Source organism: Nothoprocta perdicaria, unplaced genomic scaffold, assembly GCF_003342845.1.
Source record: "Nothoprocta perdicaria isolate Ctin4 unplaced genomic scaffold, notPer1 scaffold_2, whole genome shotgun sequence".
Taxonomy (NCBI): domain Eukaryota; kingdom Metazoa; phylum Chordata; class Aves; order Tinamiformes; family Tinamidae; genus Nothoprocta; species Nothoprocta perdicaria.
In genome coordinates, this window is record NW_020455204.1 from 8,808,084 (window position 1) to 8,835,243 (window position 27,160).

Consider the following 27,160-nt stretch of genomic DNA (forward strand, 5'->3'; position numbering starts at 1 on the left):
CATTATTCTTGCATTTCCCCCTACTAGTTTAGTCCACAGTGTTGGTGTCAGGTCTGCTGCAGGGCTGGTAGAGCTTCAGTTTTGGAGGTTACTTGGGTTTTTTGTTTGTTTGTTTTGCAGCTTGGCAGTCCTTGGGAGTAGAGCACAACAACTGTTTTAATAGCACGTAAAATAACAACAGCACCAAAGTGGCTTAGTTGGGAAGCTCAAAAGGAAACTGGCTTCCCTTCCAGCCTCAAYGAGGCCTGTGTCCCACCAAGGGTAGTTGTCACTGCCGGGACACGGCTGGTTTGCTGATGCCCACACCATGATACCCCTTGTATACACCTGTAAACCCATGCAAATCTGGGAATATTTGTGATTTATAAGATAAATTGCTGACCCTTCTTAATTTAATAGGAGCTTTACCCTGTACTTCATCCTTTTGTTGGCGTTATTGGCAAGGTTGGTGGGTTTTTCTCCCCCATCATACAACCAATTCAGAACAGTACGTTAATGTGAGAGAGTCGGGTTTGTATGTGGAATGATCACCTGTTTTGCTTGTTGTCATCCTCTTGAATAAGCAGCCTTTTATAATGTATGAAAGCCAGTGCRGTTGTTTTCATTTTTTCTGGTTTGATAACCTGATTTTCATTAGCAGAAATATATGCTGCGTTAACATACAKAGATGATGTGCTGTGATGAAGGGACAGAGCAGGCACGCCACAATTCTATAATTTTATTTATTTATTTTTACTGCATGTTAAACTAAATCTTAGTCTAGTCTAAGAACTAATTTATCTGATGGCCTTAAGCAGCTGCTGTATTAGAGTAGCTCTTTGGTAAGTACAGTACGTTTTTCTTCTCTTTGAAGGCTAAGTCAGACCACGTAGGCCTCGTCACCTTACTTAGGAACTCAATAATTCAGAATGTTTTTCCTGTTTTACACAATGTTTCCTATGCTTTACACAGGAACAGACCAGCAACTGTATTCATCTTGTGTCATTTCCATCAGGGTCAGACCATGRAAAATTTATCTGTGATCTTATTAACAAAATCTTGTTAATAGGTCTTTTTTTTTCTTCTGCTCCCAGCAGATATATGGAGTGATCATTCATTTCAGACAGACCCTGACTTGCCACCTGGCTGGAAGAAGATCAATGACGTTGCTGGGATCTACTACTGGCACATACCAACAGGAACAACTCAATGGCAGCGTCCTGTGTCCATCCCATCGGATCTCCAGGGCTCACGGAAAGGATCTCTTGGCTCCATTACTCCATCTCCCACTCCAGAAACTGAGGTAAAGTATTGTGGCTTCTTGCGTACTGCATACTGAAAACGGAAATAACTTTTTAAAGTTTCAGGCTTAACTGTTAGCAAGATGAGCTTTAGAATATGGGGCCTGATATTATCCCAAAGCAGAGCTCTCTGTTGATAGTAAATCGTAAGTATCCATTTCCCATGGGCATCTTGCAGTGGTGGTGAATCATGAGGTGTCCTAAGCTGTGGATTTATGGTATGAAATCAGACATCAACTCTTGTGTAAACCAGACAACTAGTCTGTGATTATTGTGAAATTATTGAGACTCTCTAGCATGTGCTAAAGCATTACTGCATTATGCAGGTAGAGGGTACACAAAACATTTACACATTAACAGTCTTCTGGCTGGAGTCTTAGCAATTAAATCTTTTGCTTGGTGTCACACAAAGGCATCTCACCTGACTCTTCACTTGAGATGGCAATTCCTTTACAGGATAGTTTCTATTGAATAAACATCAAGTAYTCTCAGATGCAAACCTGTAACATCCTGTCAGTATAAGATATCTGCACAAGTGTATCACTGCATTGCSGTTGGTCTTTGCCTTGAAACAGAAAGAATGTGCTCTGTCTTTCACATGGGCGGAAAGAGCAATATGTGGTGCAGCCTCTGCAAATAATCTGTTCAGGGACAATCCAGAGGCTTGATTGATGTCATATGCATAGAAATATAAAATAAATGTTCAGAAAGAAGTGTGCTGTGARCTGTGCAATCAGTTTCTTTCTATATGCTGGAAAGCCTTCTACAAAACAAAATCCTAATGCAAAATCAAATTGTTTTGAAACATAGTCCTTTTTCATATTAACTATTCAGAAAAAGCTCCAAAGTTTTATGTTCTTAGTGGAAGACTTTGTACAAGCTTTGTTTTTTGGCTTGGGATCGGCTGGTCCTTMATTATTTTGATGTATTTAGGTATGACATCTATTCTGTTCTTGATTTTGTTGATGTGTCTACCTAAATAATGTAAACAAGAGTTAAGAGGTGTTAAGGACGTTCAAGTACCTTTATGGTCTTGATTCTGAAACTTTTGCTCTGTGTTGGCTTAAATGCATACATTCTTATCCATAGCTATAGGAAGATTATTGAGGCATGCTCATAAATGTGACACACAAAGTTGCAAACTTCAGCACAACACTTCAGTTACGGTTTTCTTCAGACAAGCTCCTGTCTGTGACTGCACTGTGTCCCAAAGACATGTGGGTGTCGAGAAGGTCGTTTTGATGTGACAGAAGTTGTAATTCAGTAGAGAGTCTGCTACAGCAGAGCTTTATGCAGATATACCTGCAGTATCAAGACTTTATACAGCAATGTAAAAAAAAAAAGTCACAGGTGGATAATGATCTTCCAATATTTACATTTATATGCTAATATTATATGGTGAATTTTGATTGCAGATGTATACTAGGTAATTTGTTTCTTGAAGGTCTCTCATTGGTAAGGCTCTAACACGATGTTATTATTCAAACAATACTGATTTATGACTCAGTCACCATAAAGATATAATTGTAATAAAATACCTGAAACTTATAGTAACAGGGTTCAAAATGAGGCTCTGAGTTGGACTCAGGACTTTGACTGCTCACAGGCAAGTTCTGGAAATGCTGCAGTGGAAGAGTGCAGCCCCTGTGCACTGCACTGAAGCCTATCCCCAAAGCTCCCCTTCTCCCTGCATGTGAGGATTAACCTGGCAGTTTGAGATACTGTCAGTGTGACACTTCACTAAAGAGGRGGATTTGATGTAGACTAGGGATTCCCAAGTGCCTTCATCCAGGCACTACCACTGGCAGCAGCAGCGGTTGYGGACGGCTTCCAGCTTGGAGTTGGACCATGTGTGATCTGAGCCCTTGTGGTTGGCACATCACTGTCTGGAAACCTGTGCTCCAGTCTGGTTTGGAAGGGCGCTTTTAACTCATTCCTCTGTGTCAGAACATGTATTTCTTGCTCAAAAGCTTTAGGAGATGTATACATCTCGGATCAATGAAGGAATACAATCTAGGATTGAAGCCTGGCATGGGCAGCGTATCATGTCTGTCCTAATAGACTTTTGTGAGTCCATAAAAGAATCTTTTAGCTCTATCACATTGGTCTCTGAAGCATTACRTGCTGCTCTGGAGAAGAGCTTATTTGGGCTATTCTAGCTTTTGAGGGTTGTTAAATAAACTTAGGGACACTTAGACACACTCATGCTTCCCCGACACCCCCTTCCCTTCCGTAATGCTTTTTTTAGCCCCCGTCTTGTTTTCTTTTTCTTTTTTTTTTTTTTGTTTATTTGTTTTGTTTTGATTTCTGTTTTGTTTTTAATTTGTGTCCCTGTCTCCTAAAGGATGTGATGTACTGAAGCTTGACTTCAGTTAGTGGAATGTGGCTCACAGCTGAAGGCAGCCTACGAAGAACAGATTAAAAAAAAAAAAGTATTTGGTAACATGCCCTGAATATTTAGTATAAAGAAAAAGACTGTTAGGGCTGTTGAACAGCAAATCAGAGAAAAATCTGGGTAAGGGAAAGTGATACTTTTCTGCATGCAAGAGGCAAAAAGGAGTTTACAAAGGAAAGGTGCAAAATGTCTTTCTTTGATTTATGCTATTAAGGCACTTTTTTTGTTCATAAAATAATCATCATTCTCATCAGCAAATTTTAATCCAAAGCAATTATGGCTTGAGCATTAGGTGAAAATTCAACAGATATAAAATTAAAAAAAAAAAAAAAAAAAAAAAAAGGTGAATAGACACTAACCATGAGGAACTTGAAGCATTCCTTTTCCTCCTCACCCTCAACAGCATCGAAGTCTGGCTTGGTTTTACACAACAGATTAAATTTAACTTAGTTTAAATGACTCTTTTCTGCCCTATGTTGCTGGATTGACTTCCTTTTTGGGTCCTTGTGTTTTATAAAGTTCTCTTCCAACCTTTTWAGGAGACTTTGCTGCTTTTTTTTCTATTTCTTGTGCTGAGGGGAAAAAAAAATCCTAAGGTTTAATTTTCAGCAAGAGGATTTGGGGGATTACAGCAGAATGTGGAATGGTTGTTATATCTTTCTAAAATCTAACTCATCACAGGCCTGGATCAGCTCTAGTGTTTCTTCCATAGGTAACTTAGCTACTGGAAGCCAATAATTAAAAAATGCAGAGCTCAGTAAGAAAGAATAACCAATATCGATGAGTTCAGCCCTGTGCGGGAAGAGCTGCTCGTAGAGCTGCTCTCACACATGACTCCTGCAGCGGGGATGTCCTGAGGACACTTCGGATGGAGGGCTTGGCTGTGCAAGTGGATGCAGCATCAAGCCCTAGCATGAGATGGTCGGTTGGCTTCCTGTGAGCTGGGCCCCTGGAGGAGCTCGGCCGGCAGGAACTCGTTAATTACCCAAGGAATTAAAGCTTAAATGAGCCACAAGGAGGCRGCTCGGGATGATCTTCCTACAGCCAGACTTCCTGTCCCACCTGGCTCTGCTTGTGGGATTTCTGTGCTCGCATGGGAAGGAGAGAGGTGAGCTCTAACCGTGGCCAACGCCACAGACCTGGCGGGAATGGAGGAACCTCAGGCTACTCCAGTGGCTGCTGGTGGCCGCCTCGGAGCGGGGAGATGGAAGGAGGGCTTTTGTTTGGCAGGCATGTGTTCTTTTTTCCTTAGTTTTGTTCTTAAGAAGGTTATCAGTCCTTACCGAACTACTTTTTCATCGGGAAGTCTCTCTGCACTCCTTCCTACTCCTCTTTTGCACTTCTTTTTGTAGAAATGATTTAAGCCTTACCCAGTATATAGCCTTATATGCACCCCTGTACTTCAGTATTTCTGTTTCCAGCAGTGTTAGTCTCAATAAAAATGCCAAATGGAAGTCCCATTTTCCCCTTAATTGCTGTTTATTGGAGGCTGTAGCAGCTGTGGCCAACATTCATATTCAGATCCATTTTGCTTGCTTTTAAGATCATAGTTAAAGAGTAATCCCATTGGCTGTTCCTAATTTGTATTCAATCATTTGCTTTGGTAAGTAACTGTAGAGGCAACTCTGCCCTCTCCTCCAGATGCCATGCTATAGTGGAGCAATTAGTGAAGTTTGAGGTGATCTGTTCCCTAACGCATCCTGTATATATCAATGCTAACAACAGTGTCTTGTGTTTTTTTTTTCTTTTTCTTTTCTTTTCTTTCTTTTTTTCTTTTTCTTTTTCTTTTTCTTTCTTTTTTTTTTTTTTTATCAATGTGCTTCTTCCCGTGTGAATAATTATATGTCTAGAAACAGCCATGGAGTGATTTTGCTGTACTGAATGGGGGAAAGATTAATAGTGACATTTGGAAGGCAAGTATATTGTCAGATTTTAGACCCTTTAATACTATTACCCTTGTTTTTTTCTGCATGGCAGTGGCTGTTTTCTTCCCCTTTTATTTTTCCATGACCATCATCCATAACATAGGCCAAAGTAAATGGGGGTGTTGCTAGGGACGTCTAGCTCACAAACATGCTGCCTTTTTCTGATCTTTCCACTTGGAATGGATTCAGCCTAAGCTAGCAAGGCAACTGTCATGATGTAACTAATAAGATGCCTGCACTGAATGAAACACAGCTTGAGAATATATGCATGCCTCTCTTCAACTTCAGCCAGAAATACTGTCTGCTGCTTTGCAGGGAGGATTTTGTTTCCCTTTGAAATAAGAAGTAACATGGCAGTGTGCTTAGTACTATATTAATAGGACTACCTTTATCTCTAGGATCTGCATGCAGCGACTGTGAACCCAGACCCAAGTCTGAAAGAATTTGAAGGAGCAACCTTACGCTATGCCTCTCTGAAGCTCAGGTACAATGTCTACAGAAGCCATGGCATGACCAGTTCCATGTTGTGCTTTGCTGTGGTTTGCCATAAGTTTTATGTGATTTTAACATGAGTATTTTTTTCCCCGTGACAGAAATGCTCCGCAGTCTGATGATGATGATTCCTCTAGCATCAACAGTGATCCAGAAGCGAAGGTGAGATCATCTGCAGTGAAATAACGATGACGTTCAGAAATTGTAAATATAACTTGCAAGGTGCAGAATGTCTCAGGTTCTGAATTTAAAGTTACTCCTCAAGGCGATGGTAGTATTTTGGCACTGTGTAGACTGACTTGAACTGTGCAAGACTAACACCATCAAAGACATTTGCAGATTTAAATGTTCACTCAGTTTGGTCAGGATTAAGTGTGACTTATTTTAAGATGGCACAAGCCAAGAAATTGGACATTTAACAGTGTAGGTTGTGCTGTCAGACTGTAAAACTGTGACCCCCTGCACAGCTGAACAAGTTTCCTACCTTGAGTAAAGAGGAATTTGTTGTTTGGCATGGCCTGGTGGCTTCCGGGGAGATTCAGTGATAGACTTTGCTCTTTAATTTTGGAGTTCCTCCCCTTTTTGAACGTCCCTCCTCGTTCATGTGACAGCTTACACCTGCAACTAGTAACAAGGAGCCTGTTTWTCAGAACAAGAAACTGTGTGTTTTAAAACAGAGTGTGCAACCTAGTTTGAGGGTGACATTTACGAAAAAAGAGGCCTTTGTATGAAAGCACATTTTAAATCAGAGCCTTGGCTCTTGTAATGAAATGCATTTGAGGAGAAAGGAGAAGCAAAAGGTTTTCAGTGCTTGCATATGTATTTCCAGATCTGTCATTCAATTTTCTTGGTGGTTTTGCCTTGTTCATACATGCGTTTTAAGGAGGTCTGTGAATCTCTGTAATTGGAAACCCGAGTAATTTAAATAAGTGATCTGGCTCTGCCATACACCTACGAAGAYTGACAGGAGCATAAGCTATTTATATGCAGAAAGACAGTATATAGCAGGCTTARTAGTTATAATGGCATTTGTGATGTATTTTAGTAGCAAAAACGGACTGATCAGGGGACTTAAACTTCTTTTGTCAACTTGATTATTTGGCTTGTGATGCTTAAATCAGATGTAAATAACCAAAAGCAGCAGTTTCAGCTGTGCTCATTATCATGAYAAGCAGTAAGTTCTGGGAATAGTAAATGGAGTGGGGGGAATGATTGAGCATTAGGTAGCAGCCCTAGCCAGAGGGCTGCTCTTTTCAAGATAAGGCTTTCCTTGCCATCAGGTTTATCAGGAGATGGTATTTTGGTGAGCTGGGCAATTTGCSCTGTGTAAATTAGAACCCACTCTGCAAGGAGGACTGTGGGGTGCAGACACCGCTCCTGTCTTTGTCTCCCTCCCCTGTTTATCTGGCTTAGCTGGACTGTGATATTCAGTGAACTGTTACCCGTCCTGCAGCACTCAAGTACTCCTAGGCCAAGTGCAAATCTGCTGTTGTCTGAAACCGCAGGTTTGGTTACTCAGGTTTAGGCAAAGTCATGTTGATTGTGCTTAAATGGTTCAATGGAGCTGAGCACTGAAATGCTCAGAGGAAAAGGGACCGTGAGGAGTAAGACAAGAAACAGGAGAGAGATTATAGGTGTATTTTAAAATCACAGGTTGGAGCAGGTGGGAGTGTGTACCCGCGCAGCCGGGTGAGGCAAATTCCTCAGTAGCCATTTACCCAGAGTATTGTGGGACTGGAAGAGCTTGGACGGGCTTTGACACTCATCAGACTTTGGCAAACCAGAATTTTTTTAGGCTCTTAAGCCCTTCCTCTAACACATGGTTTACCCCAGCTTTGTTTGAAACTTAGTTTTTCTGTGGCAGCAAGCAGATTATTTTTTTATTTGAGCCTRGAAAAATAGAGCGTTTTTTGACTCGTTAAACTCTCTATTGGAACAACAACTTGGTAGAGATCTCAAATTTTAAGCYTATTGTTACAGTGGCCAGTACCGTTTGAAAATAGCAGTTTTGCTTTCTTGAGTGGCTCTGATGGTGCCTTTCAAGAAAGGAAACTCTGCCACCCTGTGGAAAGCTAAAGCAATGACCTTCTCCGGTGGCTCTCTGTTTCTGTAATGACTGTAGCACTGCAAAAAATGTCAGGGCTAGGGGAAAAAGTCTGGTATAAGATTCACAGRGCTCTTGTTATAAGAGATTTATGCAGCAAAGCAACTAGGCGTTTAAAATAATCAATAAAGTTAATGTTTCTCTGTATACCACGAGCTCAAGATACAATTTTAAATTTCAGTTCCTTGATCCACTCTTTGGTCACCTCCACAGGAAAGAAGGTGGGAGGAGAAATCACCTTCATTTAAGGGCAGGGGATGGTTAAATGCAGATTGTTGGGTAGGAATATCTTAGAGATGACTCATTGCACGTGCCAGAGGTACTAACTGTGCTTGTGGAACATGCACAGCTGGAAGGGAGGTTTCCACTGGTACTTCCCACGGGACTCAGTTTAGAGAGCAGCCTGGACCGTCCTAACCTGGGGGCTAGAAAACGCTACAAGAGGTGATCTTAGCTCCAAGGGAGGTTAAAAGATACGTTTATCAGTCCTGAACTGTAGCTTCCTTCGGACTGTCTCTTTTTAAGGATTTATAAAATATGATAGATGTGCAAAAGTGTATAAAAAGGGCTTAATTTTTTTCTCTTGTGGAGGCACAAGGCAGCTGTACCTCCTGGGAAACCTGTCTCCATCCATTCACCTTCATTCACCTCCATCCATTCACTTGCCTTTATTCTGTCTTTTTAAAAGTGGTGTTCCATTTAAGCTTTATGTTCTCATTCTATATGAATGATGGCTTTTCAAATTCCCTATTTGGACTGGGTCAGCAGAGTTTTTCTCCTAGAATAGGAGAGTCTTGCTTCCTTAGGTATTAATTCACGTTAGACTTTCAGAAGTTCATAGGAAATGCCAAAAAAAAAAAGGGAGTGGGGGAGGAAAGTAGTCAGTCTTGCCAGTCATGGTAGTATAGCAGAAATAGATCCACCTTTCAGTCTTTGCAGCTTCTGGGGAGCAATGGGGAATGATGAGGACAGCACTTTCTAAACTGGCTATTCTAGAAACTGGCTGGCTGCCATTAGCAGCGTTAAGAGGTATTCCCAACTATGGAGAAGCAGCAGGTAAATAATGTGGATGCTCTGAAATATTCAGCCTCAAAAGGCATTTTAGAAGTAGCAAGTTAATGGAGTAAAAATACATAAGCAAATAAATGCAAAAGTAGGATCTTTTTCATTTTGTGCATCAGATCTTTTGAGGAGTGCATTTGATTGTTCGTTCTCTCTCCCTAATCAATGCTTACTATTGGYATATATTGTGTCATTAAGTGACATTGTAAGTGATAATGCTATTTTGTGATGTCCGTCATAATATAGATTTCCATTTAGAGGAAATTAGCTTCTACCTTGTTTCTATATGGAGATAAATCTAAGAGACTGGCTCTTATCAGTGATACACAAAGCTGTAATTATTGTATATGTTTATAATGGATGTGCAGTATTTCTGGGGCCATTTCTTGGGACCTTCAAGGTTATCTGAGTTTCAGCATTATATCCTGAGAAATACCTTGTCTTTCAGTCCTAGAAATCCCATATATGTGGTGGGATTTTCGATGTGTGCTGCTGTGCAGTGTCCAGACATGAGTGACTGAACAGTACGAGAGATTTAGAGAAAAGAGATTTTCCTTGCAGGCTGCCCCAGCAAGATGTATCACAAAATCATTCTTCCTTTGCAGGAAAATAGAAACAGCCTTAAAACTTACCCATAAGTTTCCAGGACTGCAGCAATATAATTACATCTTGAATGTTTGTGCATTATCGGTGTTTTATTTATTGAGATACACAGTACAGATGCTTTGCACCAGGCTGCTGGACTTCTACAGGATTTGGAAAAGAGAAGATGAAAATAAAGAACACTTTTTTTTTCTCGGATCAGACCAAAATATCTTCTTAGCTTCTAAAGTTTCAGTACCAATGGAGAGTTTGCTGTGATCTTTAGGCCAGGGATTGCTGTTGGGATAACAAGAACATCAATGCCAATTATTGTAGCAGGAAAAATCAATGAAAACAGGGATCATGTGGGTGACACTTTTGCCTTGAAACAGGGCAGGATCTGGGGTGCTGTGGACAGGTGGGTGATTCCAGCTTTGGTGTTAGGTAGGTGCACGTTAATGCCCACCACCCCCTTGCAAAATGAGCTGTGGGAGCCTGTTGTGGGTGTCTCTTCAGTTATTTACAGTCACTTGCAGGTTTAGGGTGGCTCAGGGTAACAGCCCATTCTCAGCTGTAGGGTCACAAAGCTGGCCCTTCTGTTCCATAGAATTGTACCGGCAGTAGCAGGAACACATCTTTTATATACACATATATATATATATATATGCTGAAAATGGCACAGCACATCCTTGATGAGCTATTTGTACATCGCAAACTTGCTGGCCGCTGCATTTTATGAAGGAAGTTCATTTAAAAATCAATTAAAACTGAGCATTGTATTGAATGGCAGCGCAGTATTTAGATGTCCCTAACTATCATGTGTATCTATTTTAGGGTTCGTTCCAGCTCTGAATCTCGTTTTAAAGGAACAGAGRTCTTCCTTATCACAATTTCCCACATTTCAGCAAAGATGAAGGGAATAGGGGGTAATATTCAGCTCTTAGGAAATGTAAAATTGTATACTGTCATATGAGGAGAGACTGAGTTGGGCCTGGTTTCTCTAGAGAAGAGAAGGTTGAGAGGGAATCTGATTAACGTGTATAAGTTCATGAAGGGAGAATGTAGGGAGGAAGGGGCCAAGCCCTTCTCAGTGGTGGCCACTGACCGGACAAGGGGCAATGGGTGTAAGTTGAAACACAGGAATTTCCATCTCCATGTGAGGAGGAAGTTCTTTCCTGTGAGGGTGACAGAGCCCCGGAACAGGCTGCCCAGGGAGGTTGTGGAGTCTCCTTCTCTGGAGGTCTTCCCAGCCTGCCTGGATGCCACCCCGTGCCACGTGCTCTGGGTGTCCCTGCTGGAGCAGGAAGGTTGGACTAGATGATCTCTGGAGATCCCTTCCCACCTTGGCCATTCTGTGATGCTGTAAAAGCAGGGCCAGGCAGTGCCACGCTAGCCCGGCCTGGGTGCCCGTTAGGCTGCAGGCTCGGGCACGAGCTCCTCGGCACGGCGGGGGGACAGYGCGTGGCCCTCAAAAACGAGGGGCCACCCAGCTCACAGCTCAGGATTTCTGCCCTTTTTGTTCCCTGTTCCTTTCAGTCTCTTTCCAGGAATGGAAATCAATCAAAAGTGATTTAACTTCATTGACTTTGGATCCCATCATAAACGTAATTTCTACAAAAAAAAATGACTCTTGACAATGTTGTTTCCAAAGATTCATGTAATCTACAATTGTATCAAAGATTTTTTTTTTTTTTGCATTGATTCAGTGAGGTCAAAGGGGCACCTGCAGGTTTTTCATATTATTTTGAAGCTGAATGTCACACACACCAGTGTGACATTCACCAGCGCTGCTGGCTGTGCTAGTTTTTTTTTTTTTTTTTTTGCATTGATTCAGTGAGGTCAAAGGGGCACCTGCAGGTTTTTCATATTATTTTGAAGCTGAATGTCACACACACCAGTGTGACATTCACCAGCGCTGCTGGCTGTGCTAGAGCTCCTTACAGCTGTCGGCYGGCACAACAGCCCTCAGCAGAAAAATCACTATATAACATTTAGGCTAAATATACCAMATGCAAAGTATTACTTTTTAAGAAATGAATGCACAAGGTGCTTTCAGGCCCTGTAAACTCCAGCCCATACTTAGTGAGAAGGCTTGTAGAGTCCTTGAGTTATCTACTGTAAAAGCATAGCAGAGACAACAGTCCCTTTAGTTCATTTTATTTTTCCTCCAAGATAGGCCCTAATTTGAGCATTACCTTAATAACTAGGAGGTTATGGTGAACTCTTTGTCTGCCTTTTCTTCACTAAAGAAGCATATTTTCTTGTTTCACTGTATTAAAATGGAACCTCCAAGAGAGCATTATTACCCAAAAGCGAGGTCCATAAGTCTTCTCTTCAGGAAGTGAAGTTAAGGTGACATTTGAAATGAAAGCCTATTTCTTAAAATGAGGGAGAAAAAAAGAATGGAATGTCTTCAGAACTGGTTTTTAGGGAATGGTTCTTAAGAGTTCTAGTGACTATTTTGCTCAGATGACTTTTTTCACTTGTTTTGTAAATAGAGTAACAGATAAGAAACTGGGGATCAAAACGCCTTGAGCTGGCRCCGTGGTCTAGCAACGTTTTGTTGCTTGGGGGAGCTGGTTTGAGCTCGCTGGCTGGGAGCAAGGAGGGACCGCTGAGACAGAGGAAGATTAGCTCAGACCAGGAGAGCCGCCTTTGCCATCCAACACAGCAGAGGCTGCGAGTCTGGAAAAAGGAGACTCCAGAACCGTGGAGAAGGAGCAAGGGTCTGTCAAACCATGAAGGTCAAAGTGGAGCTGCCCTAGAAATGGAACTGATTGCAAAGGCTATTTTTATAGCACCTGTAAAGCTCTTGCATTCTGTACCACAAAGGCTTTGTTTATAATCTTCTTTAAAATAGTGAYTTTTAGTCAATTTCTGAATTCTGTTGTGACAACTGTGCCTGTTTTTGCACAATAGGCGCTTTCCCAGCAATTCGTATAACACAACTGCAACAGAAAGCTGGAAATAAATCTAAAAATTGTATTAGYATGTTTTTTAATTGTGCTTTTGTGGTTTTTGGTGATGAAGCATTTTAATACGATAACTCAGCATTTTTCTGAGAAAATGTGTGCACCACWATCCATTAATGTGAATTAAATGGAAGAATTTCCTTGTTCATTAGTTGTATAGAGCCTCTGTATTCTTTTGTTACTCGGTTAACTTTGATCATATCCAACGTTTTAATCGGAAATCAGTGCAAGCTTTCTTCATTTATCAGGCAAATATCTTAGAATATACTTCTTTTWTTTCCAATATACTGGCTATATTTTAGAATATTCTGTATTTTAAGGCTTAAAAGAGCATGATAATTTGTTTTATTGTTAATCTTCTAAGGCTAATTTTCAGGGTAGTGTTGGCTGCATAAGAAWCAGTTAATTATGTGACCTACATGCTTTGTCTCGGGCACAAGTCTGCTCAGTCCTCTGTGGTGAAATGCCTTATTAAATACTGTACTGATTTATGTTGATCTGCAGAGAGATAGAACCGTTCAAGGGAAAAGATAAAGGGAAACAAAGGGAAATTTGCTCAAATCCAAGGACTGTGTAGGTTCAGAAGTAGAGGAGCTATTAGCAGTGTAGATTTAAAATATAAATAAGTAAATGTAAGAAATGTAAATATTCATAGTTGATGTAGTAATGTAAATATTCATAGTTGATGCCCAGCAGCTGTGGGGCCTCAGAGGCAATCAATCAGTGTGCGTTTTCCAGAAGTTCATTAGTTAGTTGTTGTGGCGCGGATGCCCTGGTCCAGTTTTTGCCTGGAATGGGTTTCTGCCGCCTGTCCCTGGCCGCGCAGTGTCYGGTCCGGCCCCGTCGTCACCCCGCTGCAGCCGGCCCCTCGTGCTCTCGTTTCCGGAGGAGGGTGCTTGGCAGCRCAGCGGGCAGGGCCCTGCTGAAGCGGCCCCCGAGTCCCGCACGGCGGCCCCTGAGCTCCCCCTGCAAAGGGTTTGGGGGGAAGGTTTGGGGGAGCCAGACRGCACCGCCGTGAGCCGCAGCTGGGCAGCTGCTGGGGGTCTTGCAGGTGGGAGCTGCCCCGTCACAGAGCACGTTACAGGGTCTGCCTTACAGCCTTTGTAATGCTGCCTCTCCTTACTACAGATCATTAATTCCTTATGATTGAATTTGCAGCTGTGCAAACATCAGTTTGCTGGAACTGTAAAACTGAGCAGTGGTACCTGCGTTTTCATTTCTGTCTGCATATCTGCTCGTGGTGCAGTGTGTGCTGAGGTGTTCTTCTTCCCCTGGACTTGGAATTTATTGGGTATTTTCTTTGCACAATGTCCCGTGTAGCTCAGCAGGATGAGGAAACACGAGGTCTCCAGTGGAGAGGAAAACACAAGGCTGTGGATGTATTTACAAGACTGCTTCAACTTGAAGAGCAGGGTTTTCTTCAGCTCYTGCTCATGCAGGTTTCGGGATAGCAGCTTTGCTCCTTCCCCCTGCACCCAGCAGGGTGACCCAAACACAGCGTGGAGCGGCTGCCTCTGCTCTTCATCCTGCTGTGCTGTGAACCTCCACAGGCTGGATTCACACATAGGTTTCACACAATCACAGAATGGCTGAGGTTGGAAGGRACCTCTAGAGATCATCTAGTCCAACCCCCTGCTCCAGCAGGGACACCCAGAGCACAGGGCACAGGGTGGTATCCAGGTGGGTTTGGGAGATCTCTGGAGAAGGAGACTCCACAACCTCCCTGGGCAGCCTGTGCCAGGGCTCTGKCACCCTCACAGGAAAGAAGTTCTTCCTCACATGGAGATGGAGTTTCCTGTGTTGCAACTTGTATCCACTGCCCTTTGTCCTACCAGGGAGAAGACTTTGGCCCCTTCCTCTCTGTATTCTCCCCTCAGGTTTTTGTTTCCTTGCCAGCTCATCAATGTTCAAATGCTTCATCCTTTTCAGAGTTTTGCTTTTAAGACAAAGTAGAGGCACATGATAAGGCAGAGAGGTATCAGCAGCATTTATTTTATAACTTAATGTAAAAAAAAAAAAAGCCAGGAAAGAGAAAACAGTTCAGCATCTTTATTAACAAGAGTGATGCCTGCTGCCAGGCGGAGCTGGAGCTGGTTGTCCTTCAGCAGACTTCTCCCTTCCGACGGTGAACGCTCTTCCCTGCAAGGCCCCGATCTACCACTGTGGTTGGAAAGCAGCTAATAAACTGCAGATGATGTTGTGATATGAAGAAAAATGAGGAAGCAATTGGCTTATTAAACCTGCTTAGCTCTTGCTTTGCTAGAGCTCTGTGATTCGCTTTAGTATTGAAATCCTCATGGAAAAAAAATCTTTCTCCTGGCACAGTAAAATCTGTACTTAAAAAGCTTGCAAAGATAAATATTTAATACCCCAATAGGCATCCCAGYGCTTTCAACAGATTCATGAGCATCGCATGTGCCAAAACCAATTCTCCTGTGTGGGATTAGATGACCTTAATAGATGGTAAAAACTGGATATTTTAGTCTCTTCAGGGTGCAGCCTCAGAGTGACAAATGCTCCAAATGGGGGGGCCTCTGATGCTTCCCCGTTCCCGCTGCCCCATCCCTCCTTAGAGCTTGTGAGTCAGCRCTGGGCTGCGAGGGGGGATCCAGGTGTCTTGGTGGCCTCATCCCAGAGGTGGGAAGAGCCCTGGGCATGGGAGGCTCTGAGGGCTCTGGTAGTCGCATCCCGAGGGAGTTCGGTGCGTTTTGCACAGTRTGTTTGCTGCTTTGTGCAAAAAGCATGGGATGCACCTTCAGGCGTGGCTAGGGCTTCCGCACGGGAACGACACCGGCTCAGTGCTTCCTATAAGCCAAAAGGAGATGGAAGGAAGAAAGAAGCTTTACATGGAAGAAGGGCGAAACTTCCTAGTCTTTTTGCCCACTGGCAATTTTGTTCCTCCCCTTGTTTTCCAAAGTTGACATTCGTTCTATCCATATTTAAAATGCCGGGGTGTGTGGGGGTCTGGTTTTGCACATGGGGCTCCCAGTGGCACCCGAGTGATGGCACCTCCGCTTGATCTGCTTATTCCCCGCTCTCTGCCAGAGCGTTGGCTTTACCGAAGCAGTTGGGAGGCGCCTTGTCAGAACACTCCAACATTTCAGGAAAAGAAATGTTTGAACAGTACTAAATAAAGCAAAACGCCGAGGGCACCATACCCAAACCGTTAACTCTTAGGCCGACTTCACTGACKTTGCTTGAGGTCAGCATTTCACCCCTAGAAAGGGGGGTAGTAGATTTTGCTTCATTTTGTTTTCTCCAAACRTTTCTTTCTTTTTCATTATCTTCCCTGGTAAATGTAGCATAGATATTTCCAGTCAATTCYTCCCATTTTGGTTTGTTTGCAAAAAGCACCATATGCGCAAGCCAATGTTGCCCTGGCTTGTTCTGCCAGCTCAGTGCTCTGGGTGGCTAAACATCCTTCTGCTAAAAGAAATTGTAGAGTTTGCTATATTTTAAAGGTCATTTGTAATTTCTTCTGGCAAAAGCTTGCTTTCCTCTTACTGACAGCTTCTCTTCTGGTTGGTGCTTTGATTTTGTCATTGTTGGCTACCTTAATTAAACWTACTGTAAAACTGATTTCTACAACAAATTAAATTTTCTGACTTAAAGCATGTCCCATTACTGTACTATTTACCTCCACAGACACCTTTCAACTAACTTATTTTTCTTTGTGATTTCCAGTGTTTTCCCCTTACTGTTCTCAAATGATGTTTTAATTTGTCAACCTGTGCGCAGCAGCTCACCTGCAAAGCTCATCTTSCTTCTGTTCTGAAGCAAGTTCTTTCAAGCTTATCCGAGTATTGGCTCCTTTCTGCTCACTGCAAAGGYTCCACAGCTGGATGCAGCTGTGTCAAGGTGCAGTGTGGGGATACACATCCACCTATTTTCTGGTTTCTTTTCAGTGCTTTGCTGTGCGCTCCCTGGGCTGGGTAGAAATGGCTGAAGAGGATCTGGCTCCTGGGAAAAGCAGCGTTGCGGTGAACAACTGCATCAGGCAGCTCTCATACTGTAAAAACGACATCAGAGACACCGTGGGCATCTGGGGAGAGGTAAGAACATGATGAGTCTCTATTCCTCTGAAAACATAACATATCTTGGGGGAAAAAATATGTAGGCAAATGTGGCTGTGCTTGTTTTTTTGTCAACCTAAAATGATGAGTTAAAAGTGCATTAGYCGGAGTTAGACTTAGAGTGCCCAGGTTTTCTGTGCTGTGTTTTACAAGAAAAGAAAAAGTATTTTCAAGCCCCGTGTTGGGACCTTCCTCATCTCAGCTGGCACTGACAGCAAATGCAAAGTGTTCAAGGGCAGGTTTGATGTTGTGGTTCCAAACGACTCAGGACAGCCAGTACCACAAAGGCCTCCATTTGGCATTGACATCTTTGCTCTGTACGTCTTTGTAACGGACAGTAAAATCTAACAGTATAACAACAAAGCTACCAGTGGACCCTGTAGATTACTACTTGCCAATAAAAAACTATTTTCTGAATTACAGACAAGAAATCAAAAGGAGGGAGGCTGAATAAGTTGGGAAAAAAAAGTTAATTCTCATTAGCACATTTTTATRATGACTGTGTTTAGACGCACGCAAGTAAAACTATTGAAAAATTAGTGGAATGTTTTACAGACTGCAAGTTTTACAGTAATGCTTTGGAATGCTCTTGGAGGCAACAACAGAAGGAATGTGGAGGGCCTAGTAAGTGAAAGAAGGAAGGAGCAGCTGGGGCTGTGGTGGCRGAAGACACAGAGCCCACAGAGACAAATCCGTGGGAAAACAGGCTTCATTATTTAGTTGCTCTTGGAGCAGCTTACTTGGACTTTTGCCAGGTCTCATGCTGTGCCTCTCTCCTGACCTGTCGCCAGGAGAGTTGCACTAATGTGCATTTACTGGGATTGGCAGTGATCTGAATGCAAAAGCGACGTAGGAATGAGCATTGTCGCCCTTCCTAGTGTCTGTGTGTGACCTAGGAGAAGCAACGCTGCCAAACAGAAGGAAATGTATTTCCCTGTCAATGCTGTCAGGCTTCTTGACGCCCTTACTGTGTTTCAAGCCAAACGGGTTAAAAGTTTCTGTTTCCTTAAAAATATGTTAATTAAAAATACCCTTCTTATATTTTGCTCTGCACTCCAAAGCAGTAGGGAGGCACTGTGCTTGAACAGATGCCTCCTAAATAGTCATCTTGATTTTAAAAGAAATCATTAGAACCACCCTCCTTCCTCTTTTTTCCTGCTGGCACTGTAATGTTTCAAAAGGGACTGGAAGGAGCACATTTGAAAGAGGAATCAGGGAAAAAAAGTGTGTGGTCACTGCCATATCAGATGAGCACATCCAGCAAAACCTCTGTCACGAACCACAAGCGATGACTGCAGACCAGGGTTTTAACATTGCCTAAAGATTTGTTTCACCTCTAATGCAACAGAAGTGAGGTTGGGCCCAGGACCTGCCCCTATGGGGCTCTTCCTGCGAGAGCCCTCCCTGCCTGAGACCTGATCAGCTTCAGCTCCCGCTCTGCCCGGATCGCTTCTGGCTGCYCTGAGCAGTATTTTCATCTCTAAAATACCCTTTATATGATAGGGCAACAAAATTGAGCAGAATACATGGCTCCTGCCTGCAGCCAAGCTACCCTTAGAGACACAAGGATAATTTCCAGTGACTTGTGTTCCATATCTCCTCATTCCCTGACATTTTCCAGCTAATTTGGATTCAAATTTATTACCCTAACATTMCATTTTGCATGATGAACAGGAATTTACCTTCTTGTAATCATTTCCTCTGGAATAAATGTAGCAGTAGAAAATGGACTCTAAAGGCAGTCTTTGTGACACTTGGTGACATACTTTGCACAGACTATTTAGTGCTTCCGACCTCCAAGCACATTTCTCAGCCTTCCTCTTTGTTGTGGTTCTGGTTTCTCTTTGGTCTCCTCCATCATCCTGCTCTGCCTGGTGCTGTCCTGGCTCTGTGCCAGGATATTTCCCATTTCCCATGTTCTGTGTGTCATAAGCAGCCCAGTAAGCCCTTGCTGCCGAGCCCTCAACCCCGGCTCTTCCGAGGGGCCTGCGCGCGGCCCAGCGGCGCCTCGGGCGCGCGGGGGAGGCCGCGCGTTAGCGCCTGTGAATCAGCATCCAGGGAAGAAAAGGCCTCTGCGTCTCTTCCCTCCAAGGAGCATCAAAGGAAGCTTCCTCCTAGTTCTTTCATGCCAGAAGATTCAGGGAGAAATCCAGAATTCTGCAATAACTGCCAAAATTCACGCTGATGTCTTAGCGTTTGGTTTTCCCCTTCCGTTTCTTCATAGAGTGCCCTCCAAATCCTCTGATGCACACAAATTTCTGTCAGTTCCCATGCCCCCTTGGCTACAGCTAGTGGAAAGCAAGCATATCCCGGGCTAAGGAAAGAAGTCTGCCTTAAGAGTATTGGTTTTGATAGAAACCTTTAATGTGAAAACTGTTTTTGACTTCTCTTATCTTTGTAGGCATTTACAGGAGAAGGGATAAGCAAATAAATTGTTGAATAACTGGTGCCTTTTATTAAAGGAGTTAGATATGCATTTAAAAGATGTTAAAGGCTTTTGTGATTGGAAACATTTAAAAGTACAGTCATAGTAAAATACTACTTTGAGAAGTGAATAAAACACTACAAGGGAAGTGAACGAGCTTGTTTCCAAATGCTCTGGAAGCAAGCGGGAACTTTGGGTATGTTCAATGAGGATGCAAGGCTTAGCAGGGTCAGAGTAGCTCCTTAACACGAGTCGGCTTGAGAGTGGGCCCTGCTGTGGAATTAAGTGCTCTTTATGTGGCCTTGCAGGGCAAAGACATGTACCTCATCCTGGAGAACGACATGCTGAACCTGATCGACCCCATGGACCGCACCGTGCTGCACTCGCAGCCCATCGTGAGCATCAGGGTCTGGGGAGTGGGGCGCGACAACGGCCGGTGAGTTCCTCGCCCTCCTCCTCCCTGCTGCCCCACTGCTRTTTGTGCCTGCTGCTCATAGAGCCATGGGGATGCCCAGGGCCAGCCGCTGCTCCTCTCATTGAATGCCTCTGTCCCCGTGTCTGTGCTTTCCTTTCCAATGACTGAATTACTTCTTCTTCTTGCTTTTTTTAATCTCCCTTTCATCCTGTCTTGCAATATCTGCATAGAGCTGACTTTTCAGATGGACTCAGACAAGTCCATCAAACAGCACGTGCAACACTATATTGTTTCAAATATATAAAGAAATTTTATATAAAAAAATATGTTTTCAAGTATGACCCATGGTGTATTTCATCTCCTGGCCATGCGAAGGCATGTCTTTATGATGGTTAAAGTTAAATGCGGTAGTTGCTTTTCCCTGAATGTATGCATTTGTTTCCATATTCTTGAGATATTTCATTTGGTGGAGAGAAAAGTTGCATTTATTCCATTAGTATTTCATACATATCTTCATACAAGGAAGTTCCTTGGAGTTTTCCAGAACAGTGAARTTTCTCTGCATCCTCCCTGAAATCTGTTGGAAAGGAGGCTAAATTTCCTTTTTCCCCCAGAGTAAAGCCACAGGTATGTGCTTTAAAAGGCTTTCCWGAACTGGAACCCATCTTCCATTAGCTCTCATTCCTAACTGGTCTTCTGTTGGTAATATCCTGCTCTTTTATGTAACCTTAYGGGAACAGGATTGAGAAACTGCTTTATTTAGAGGTGGGTAGCAAACTGCTTTCTTGTCCCATTAAACCTTCTGACATGGCAAAAGGATTCCCTTTCTCACTGAGCAATTCCAAGATCTTCAGGCATATATATTCATATATAATGCATCCTGATGCATTATAATAAGTTCTCTTTTCTGCAACTTCTGATTAAAAGTTTCATTTTGGGCCTTGAAAATCTTTTCAAATAAAAGATTTGTACAAGTTCTGTATTCCCACAAAAAAAAAAAATGGTTATCTCTGGATACATTTCCAAAAAGAAAAAGTGGTAAGGGTTTCTGTTACCAATTTCATCTTTCTAAACATTTCCTTGTGTGAATGGCTCTTATTTTATTTTATTTTATTTTATTTTATTTTATTTTATTTTATTTTATTTTATTTTTTATTGGTTCTTATTTTTGAGAGATTTAAAAGGGCAAACCCAGGTAGAAATGATGAAAAGCAAAGAGATTTTAGCTTCTTATGAATAAAGCATTGAAGTGCTTTGTTTGCTTGAGAAAATGAGTGTGCTGCACATTCCCTTCAAGTCAGGTTTGTAACAGCTTTCCTTGGCCAGGAAGTCGAGCATCTTTTGGGACATCTCAGTGTAATGCAGCTGAACAGAATTCAGGAATTACAGACTGCGGGAAGGCAGCTTTGCTTTTTCAGTACTTTTTTGAAGCATTTACAGGTTTTGCAATAGCAAATGCATCTAGATGAGCATAAGGCCCCTCAGTAGGCCTGGAGCTGGTGGGGGAGCTTGTGCTTGTGGAGGTCGCTCTGCCTGCACTGACCTAGACCACAGCGATGCTGTCCAGCCATGGCCAAGGATATCTAAAAACCTCTCCACCAGGAGCAGGAACGAGCATCTCTGAGCCCAGTCCTCCTTGGTTTTGTGTTCTGTTTGGAGCCCAAGGATACATGGCAGCTCTTTGGAGATTTCTGCAGAAATTAGTGTCTCTGTTGGGAAAGTTTCTCAGCTCTGGAGGATATGGCTGAAGTTCACGTTCAAATGTTTAAAATAGTTTAAACACTTTTAAAATTAAGTTTAAAATAAAATAGAAAGCCGTTCTTCATCTTGGTTGTAAGACGTAGAAGTTTACTTTCTCCTGAGCAGTGATTTTATTTATGACAATGACAATACAGAGAACCAGCGTTAGAGCAACTGAACTCATCTCCTGCGTTTCTAGCATCAGAAGAGGAATCTGGCCCTTCTGTGTTGAAATACAACACTTGTTTCCAGGAGAAATTACTTGTCTTGATTGGTTGATGTAGATAACAGTAAGAAATAGTTTTCTGAAGCTTTAATACATAACCACACAATAAAAACCAGCCATAATATCCCATTTGCTGACACAGTAATGTTCTTGCTGTGTTTAATGGGATCTAGTTTTTCCCTTCCAAGTAGTTTGGTTTCAGAGCCTCCCTGTTCTCATAGATGCTTCTGCAGGAATGTTGTATCCAGTGTGACTTTCAGCACGGGAGTGGAAAACCCTTTATCCACCCATTTAAACAAATAAGATTGCTGGTAGAAAATCCAAAACCCAAGCAGAAAGAACAAATTTATGACTCAGTAGTCAGATTTMCGGTGAATGTGGGGAGTTTCAGTGTAGGAAATAGAGTTTGGAGGGTAGCATGAAGGATGCGACGTTGCCGAACCAGTGCCAACACAACCAAAAACCTTTTGGTGAAAAGAGAACCGGAACCATCCTGGGAGGCCAGAACATAGTTCATGGTCTCAGCAGATGCTCGGTGGCCTGAAGCTTTTTTTTTTTTTTTTTTTTTTTTTTTGTTATTTGAAATGAGGGAAACGATGCGGTTGAGGTGGCAATTGTACCATATTTGCTTGTTGTTATATACATTAGCAGGCACTTGGGTAAAATTAGCTATTTAGTCACCAAGTCGGAGACACTAGAGCCACCCGCTGATTGAAGGAGCACTTTCTGTGGCTTGATTTTGCCATTGGAAAAAGTGTGTGGAATGCCCTGTTTGTTCTGTGGATAGATTTTCCAGGAGGCSTACAAAATCCAAGCTTTTCTGGTGAAACTCTCCTGGAAGTTGTTGCACGTGAATATGGTCAATATGTTTTATCTTGTGTTCCAAGCATCCGTATAGCAAAACTTACTCTATTTATTCTTAAAAGAAGTGATTAAACTCTAAAAATTGTAGATTTTTTTGTATTCTCTATATTGACTTTATATTTCTCCATAATAATCTTCCAACTCTCCTTCTTAACTGCATTTTGCTTGGAAGATAAATTTTGCTTTGGATTTTACTTTGGAAGATAAAAAGGTTTTCTAACAACACCTGACCAGATGATTTTCTAAGCTATGCAGTAATGAAAGATTGATGAAATACAGAGATCTGCTGATGAAAATTTAATCTGAGGATGGATCTGCTAACTCACCTCAGGCAGGGATGTCTTCTGGGAGACTGTAATAATTCTCTCCGTGCGTTACACTATTATCTTGACCTCTAGAGTTATTTTTTTAAAATACAGTTCTGTGTTAAGCCAAGGCTTGATCATTATGTTGATTTAAGCTGTGTGATAATTTGGGGTTTGAAATGTGGTTTGCTATGCTTTCAATTAATCATTTGGGTAGGTACCTTTAACCTTAATTAAAAATAGCGTGCAATAGTGAACAGAAATAGGTTTCCTCTAAGGGAAGCTGGTGGTTAGGCATGTATGTATGTGTACAAAATCACTTTACTGAGACTCTGAGCTACCATGCTTGGTAAGTATATATGTGCATAAAAGGAAAAGAGACATATTGTATATGTCTATCTCTTTGGAAGACTTTCTGTATTGTAATGATAAATTTTAAGAGCAAAAACTTTTATCTTAYGTTGTAAGAACAGTCTTCCTACGCTGCTGTACTGCAAACAGACATAACAATCTATTTAATACTGTTTCCAAATAAGAAAATTTTCAGTAATTTATTAAATATTTGACTTCAAGACAGGTGAGGTCTTTGTTGTGTGGAGGATTTGTGGGTGARTGATGGGGAGAGCTGTGTTGGCTTCTTACAAAGCAGCCCGTGACGTGTTTTTAAAGGCCTCTTGGTAAATCCTAGCCTGGGAGAGCCGCAGAAAGGGTTGTTCTTTACACTGTGAGCTCTACATTAATCATTCCTTGGCCAGGCGGGGCTCTGTCCCCGCTTCTCAGCCGCYGGTGATGCCCTTTGCTTGGAGAGCAGCTTGCTAACAAGGAGGTGAGCAGAGGTAATGGCCCGTTCATTTTGAAAAGGAGTTTTCCCCACAGCCTGTTTCCCTGGATCCTCCTTTATCTTCATTGTTCTTCCAGGAATCCAAGGCCCAGCTCAACTTTTAAAAGCTGAGTGGGGCCTGAGCTGCCTGAGACATCACTGTCCCCTCTGCTGGTGGCCTCTAAAGTAGGGGGGTTCCTCCAGCAGCCCCTTTTTCCAGCTGAACTGCTGCTGGTTTTCTGCCCTTTCCTGGATATCTAGGAATGAAACGAGGCCGGAAGCGAGAAACAAGCTGTGGAAGAGTGAGACAGGGACTAGATTGGAGTASAACAGCACACAGTGCAGAGGAGGAGGCTGGACCTGCCCAAAAATCAGCAAGGGAGGCACCAAAGTGTGCAGATACCTCCGGTCAAATGGAAATAATCCTGTGAGGCTGGAAGAGCAGAGAACGGGAAGAACAAAACAGGAGCTGCCAGAACAGAGTGCGGCTCCGAGGAGACAAGAGATGAGGGAACTGCTGGGGCGGTGACAGTGACAAGACAAACGTGGGGAAAGAGGAGGGGRAAATGGGGTGAGATGGGGTGAAACAGGGGCTCAGATTTTCACAATATGGGGGACTGAAAAGAGTGTCCTGTCTTGCTGTTTAGGCAGCCAAATAAAAATGGCCTTATTTCAGAGGTGTCTAGCACCTACACTCTCCATTGGCTTCAGTGGGATCTGTGTACGTTCAGTGTCTTTGCAAAACACTAAATCCAGATTTGGAAAYCCGTCCCTAGACATTCAGATTTGAAAGTTTGCACTTGAGTGGCAGTAATGGCTTGTTATCCAGTGCTGCAAACCCTGTCTTAGTGTGGCTGTATCCTTTCAGTGGCACTGTCCTGTTGTTACTGAATTTCTCCTTCCCCTTTTCACAAGATATCCCAGTTTCAGTGGTGGGGGTGGCCACAGCTGCCCCACTCAGTGTGGGGTCCGTGGGGTCCGCTTCCCCTGAGCCCCCTTATCAAGCTGTGCAAGATCATGAATAATAAACCTGCTCCTCTGCATTAACTTGGCATGGACAAGAAGAGCTGAAAAGAAAGCAAATTAAAACTGAGTGGCTTTATGCACCTGCTCTTCAGCAAAGRTAACACCCTTCAAAGGCTGTGTAATTACAGCTGAAGTCTTCAAGCCCTGAGACACCATTAATCAATATTGCCTGTTCCCCTGAGTCCCCATAACCTTGGAGTAAGGACGAAACACAGCGAGGAATCGTGTAAATAGGGCACAGGTGAGGGATTGTGCTGGAGGAAAGGGATTTTACCAGCTTTTCTGACCCATATTCTTGGCTGATTTTTTTAGAGTAATCTTTTCCTTTCTTCCTTTCCCTAGCCCAGCTGCATTTGAGTATCCATTTCTGTGTATTTTAATAGCATTTTCCTCTCTCGCTAATGAACAGCGAGGTGTTTCTCTGTAGAAACTTCCAAGGGGGATGTGTGTGTGTGTGTGTGTGTGTGTCTGTGCACAAGCCGAGACCTTCCTGTTTGCAAATCCAGCATGTTCTAGGAGGGGGCAATAAAACAGTGCAGTTGTGAAGGGGGAAGGAAGCTTGCAAAAGGAATGTGTTTGCAAAGAAAGGTAGGTATGGGGGTAAGAAAAGTTGTAGGTGTGTGTTCTTACTTGAATTAATGAAACTGAATTGCCTTTATTTCGGAAGCTGACTGGGCAGACATGGTAGACTGAATGGGAAGCTGAGCCAGTGTCCATGTGTCCGTAGTTCTGTGTGTTATTGTAACTGCGGTAGCCTAAATTGAGGCAGTGCAGCAGCCCGAGCCCCTTCTGCTGGATTCCACCACCACCATTAAGAATGATTATGTGTGGCACTAGGGTTTTATAGTTTACAGATGAGGCCAGGGAGTAGCTCGAGTGCCTATGAAGGACAGGCCTGGGAAGAAGCCAGGCCATGGAGCTATAGGTATTTGAAAGGTGCAAATGYAGAAACAGCAGCTTAGGAGCATAGTAGAAGTAGAATTAGGCTAGCAGCACCACAAAAACGTGGAGCAAGGGACAAATCTGGAAGAGGAAAGTTAGGAAGATGTGTGTGGGAGAGGAGAAGGGAACCGAGAAGTCCATAAAGGAGGGAGTGGAGAGCTCGGGGAAGCGGCGTGGCCTGAGCTTGGGAATAAAGGAGAGGGCTGCCCTGCTCCTTAGGAAAACCACSTTGGACAAGGGGCACTTGCTGTGGTGAGTGGAAACAGACTCTTTAAATTGCACTGAGAACTGATTTAACATTTCTCTCCAGGCAAATAATACATCCAAGCACAGCTTACAAACAGGTGATGTAGCAAGGTTATCTGATTAGCTAAAATCCAAGTAAATAAAGACAGCATTCTGGTGGAGTCTGTAACTTATACACATTTTTGCTAGAACGTCTATGCACATTCCCTATGACTCCAGCCATTCAACTTTACCAGTACTTCAGGATACAGCTAGGGTAGCCTGTGAATTTAACTGGCTGTGCCACAGGTTTGTCGGTAATAGCGGGACCTGCTTGGAAAAGCACTTACTGGGCTGCAGATCTGCTGCTGATTGCTCSTGCGAACAGAACCCCCCAGCTGCCAGGCTCCCTGGAGGCTTCCCCCTTGGCTTAAGCACTGATCAAGGTGGTTTAACATGGCCTTGCTGGGGTGCCTGGTGGCCGGCCTGCTCTGCAGAAGCACCCCGAGCTCGGGCAGCGAGCGGCACCGGCACGAGAGGGGACAAGGGGCTCGGCAGCCCCATGAAGTGCTGCAAAACCCTCCAATTCAGCAGCAGGTTTCTTCAAAAATAAAAATCTCGCAACCGTTATTTTTTTTTCTTTCTTTTATCAAAACTTAAGTGTATTCTCAGCTCTCTTACAGAACTTAAGAAAAAAATAAATCAGTCCAGCAGTGGCTCTCACTTAGCTAGTTGGTTTTGTATGGGAGCTGTTGAGTTATTAATCAGGTGGGCACGTGCAAACCTTCAGCGCAGAGAAGAGGCCAYGGAGAGCACAGGGCACTGCAGAAGAGAGCAGTGTCTGAGGAAACCTCGTGCAGGGAATACTTAAAGCGTGGGGCTGCCTGGCCTCTTTGTTGCTCCATTGCGCAGTGTTGGTGCGAGCGGCAGCACAAGATTCCCTCATAGGAARGGTGGGGTGTTTGAAAAGGTCCCCCTTTCCTAAGAACTGTGTTTGCTGGGCTTGTTGTTTCTTCTCGCAGCCAAAAATTAGACTTCCTTAAAACGTGATCACTTTACGGGTTTCTGAAAAAGTCATTCAGAGGAGAAAATCCTCTGTGCAGTGGAAAGGGTTTAACTCAATTATCTCTGCTTAAGGAAATGTGGGACGTTTCACGGCTTGTTAACACAGCAAGTTAAAAAGCAAGGAAGCAGCCAGAACACGGGCTGTCTCCCGTTTTACATCCCATCTAGACAGTTAATGATTGTGCCAGACTGGCGCTGTAGGGACAGGTGGGTGTTTCTCTA

General features: G+C 43.1%; 1 protein-coding gene across 10 annotated transcripts in view; it reads left to right on the forward strand.

The window, feature by feature from the left end:
* APBB2 (amyloid beta precursor protein binding family B member 2) overlaps positions 1-27,160 on the forward strand; it is an 87,063-nt gene that overhangs the window by 37,588 nt on the left and 22,315 nt on the right. For 4 of the 10 annotated variants that reach the window (XM_026037645.1, XM_026037643.1, XM_026037646.1 and 1 more), the window contains exons 3-8: positions 1,074-1,282; positions 5,526-5,588; positions 5,999-6,084; positions 6,194-6,254; positions 16,718-16,864; positions 19,619-19,746. In XM_026037645.1, coding sequence (XP_025893430.1) covers positions 1,074-1,282; positions 5,526-5,588; positions 5,999-6,084; positions 6,194-6,254; positions 16,718-16,864; positions 19,619-19,746 — 694 coding nt within the window. The remainder of the gene's footprint in view (positions 1-1,073; positions 1,283-5,525; positions 5,589-5,998; positions 6,085-6,193; positions 6,255-16,717; positions 16,865-19,618; positions 19,747-27,160) is intronic. The other 6 variants (XM_026037647.1, XM_026037649.1, XM_026037644.1 and 3 more) reach the window with 3 other exon arrangements.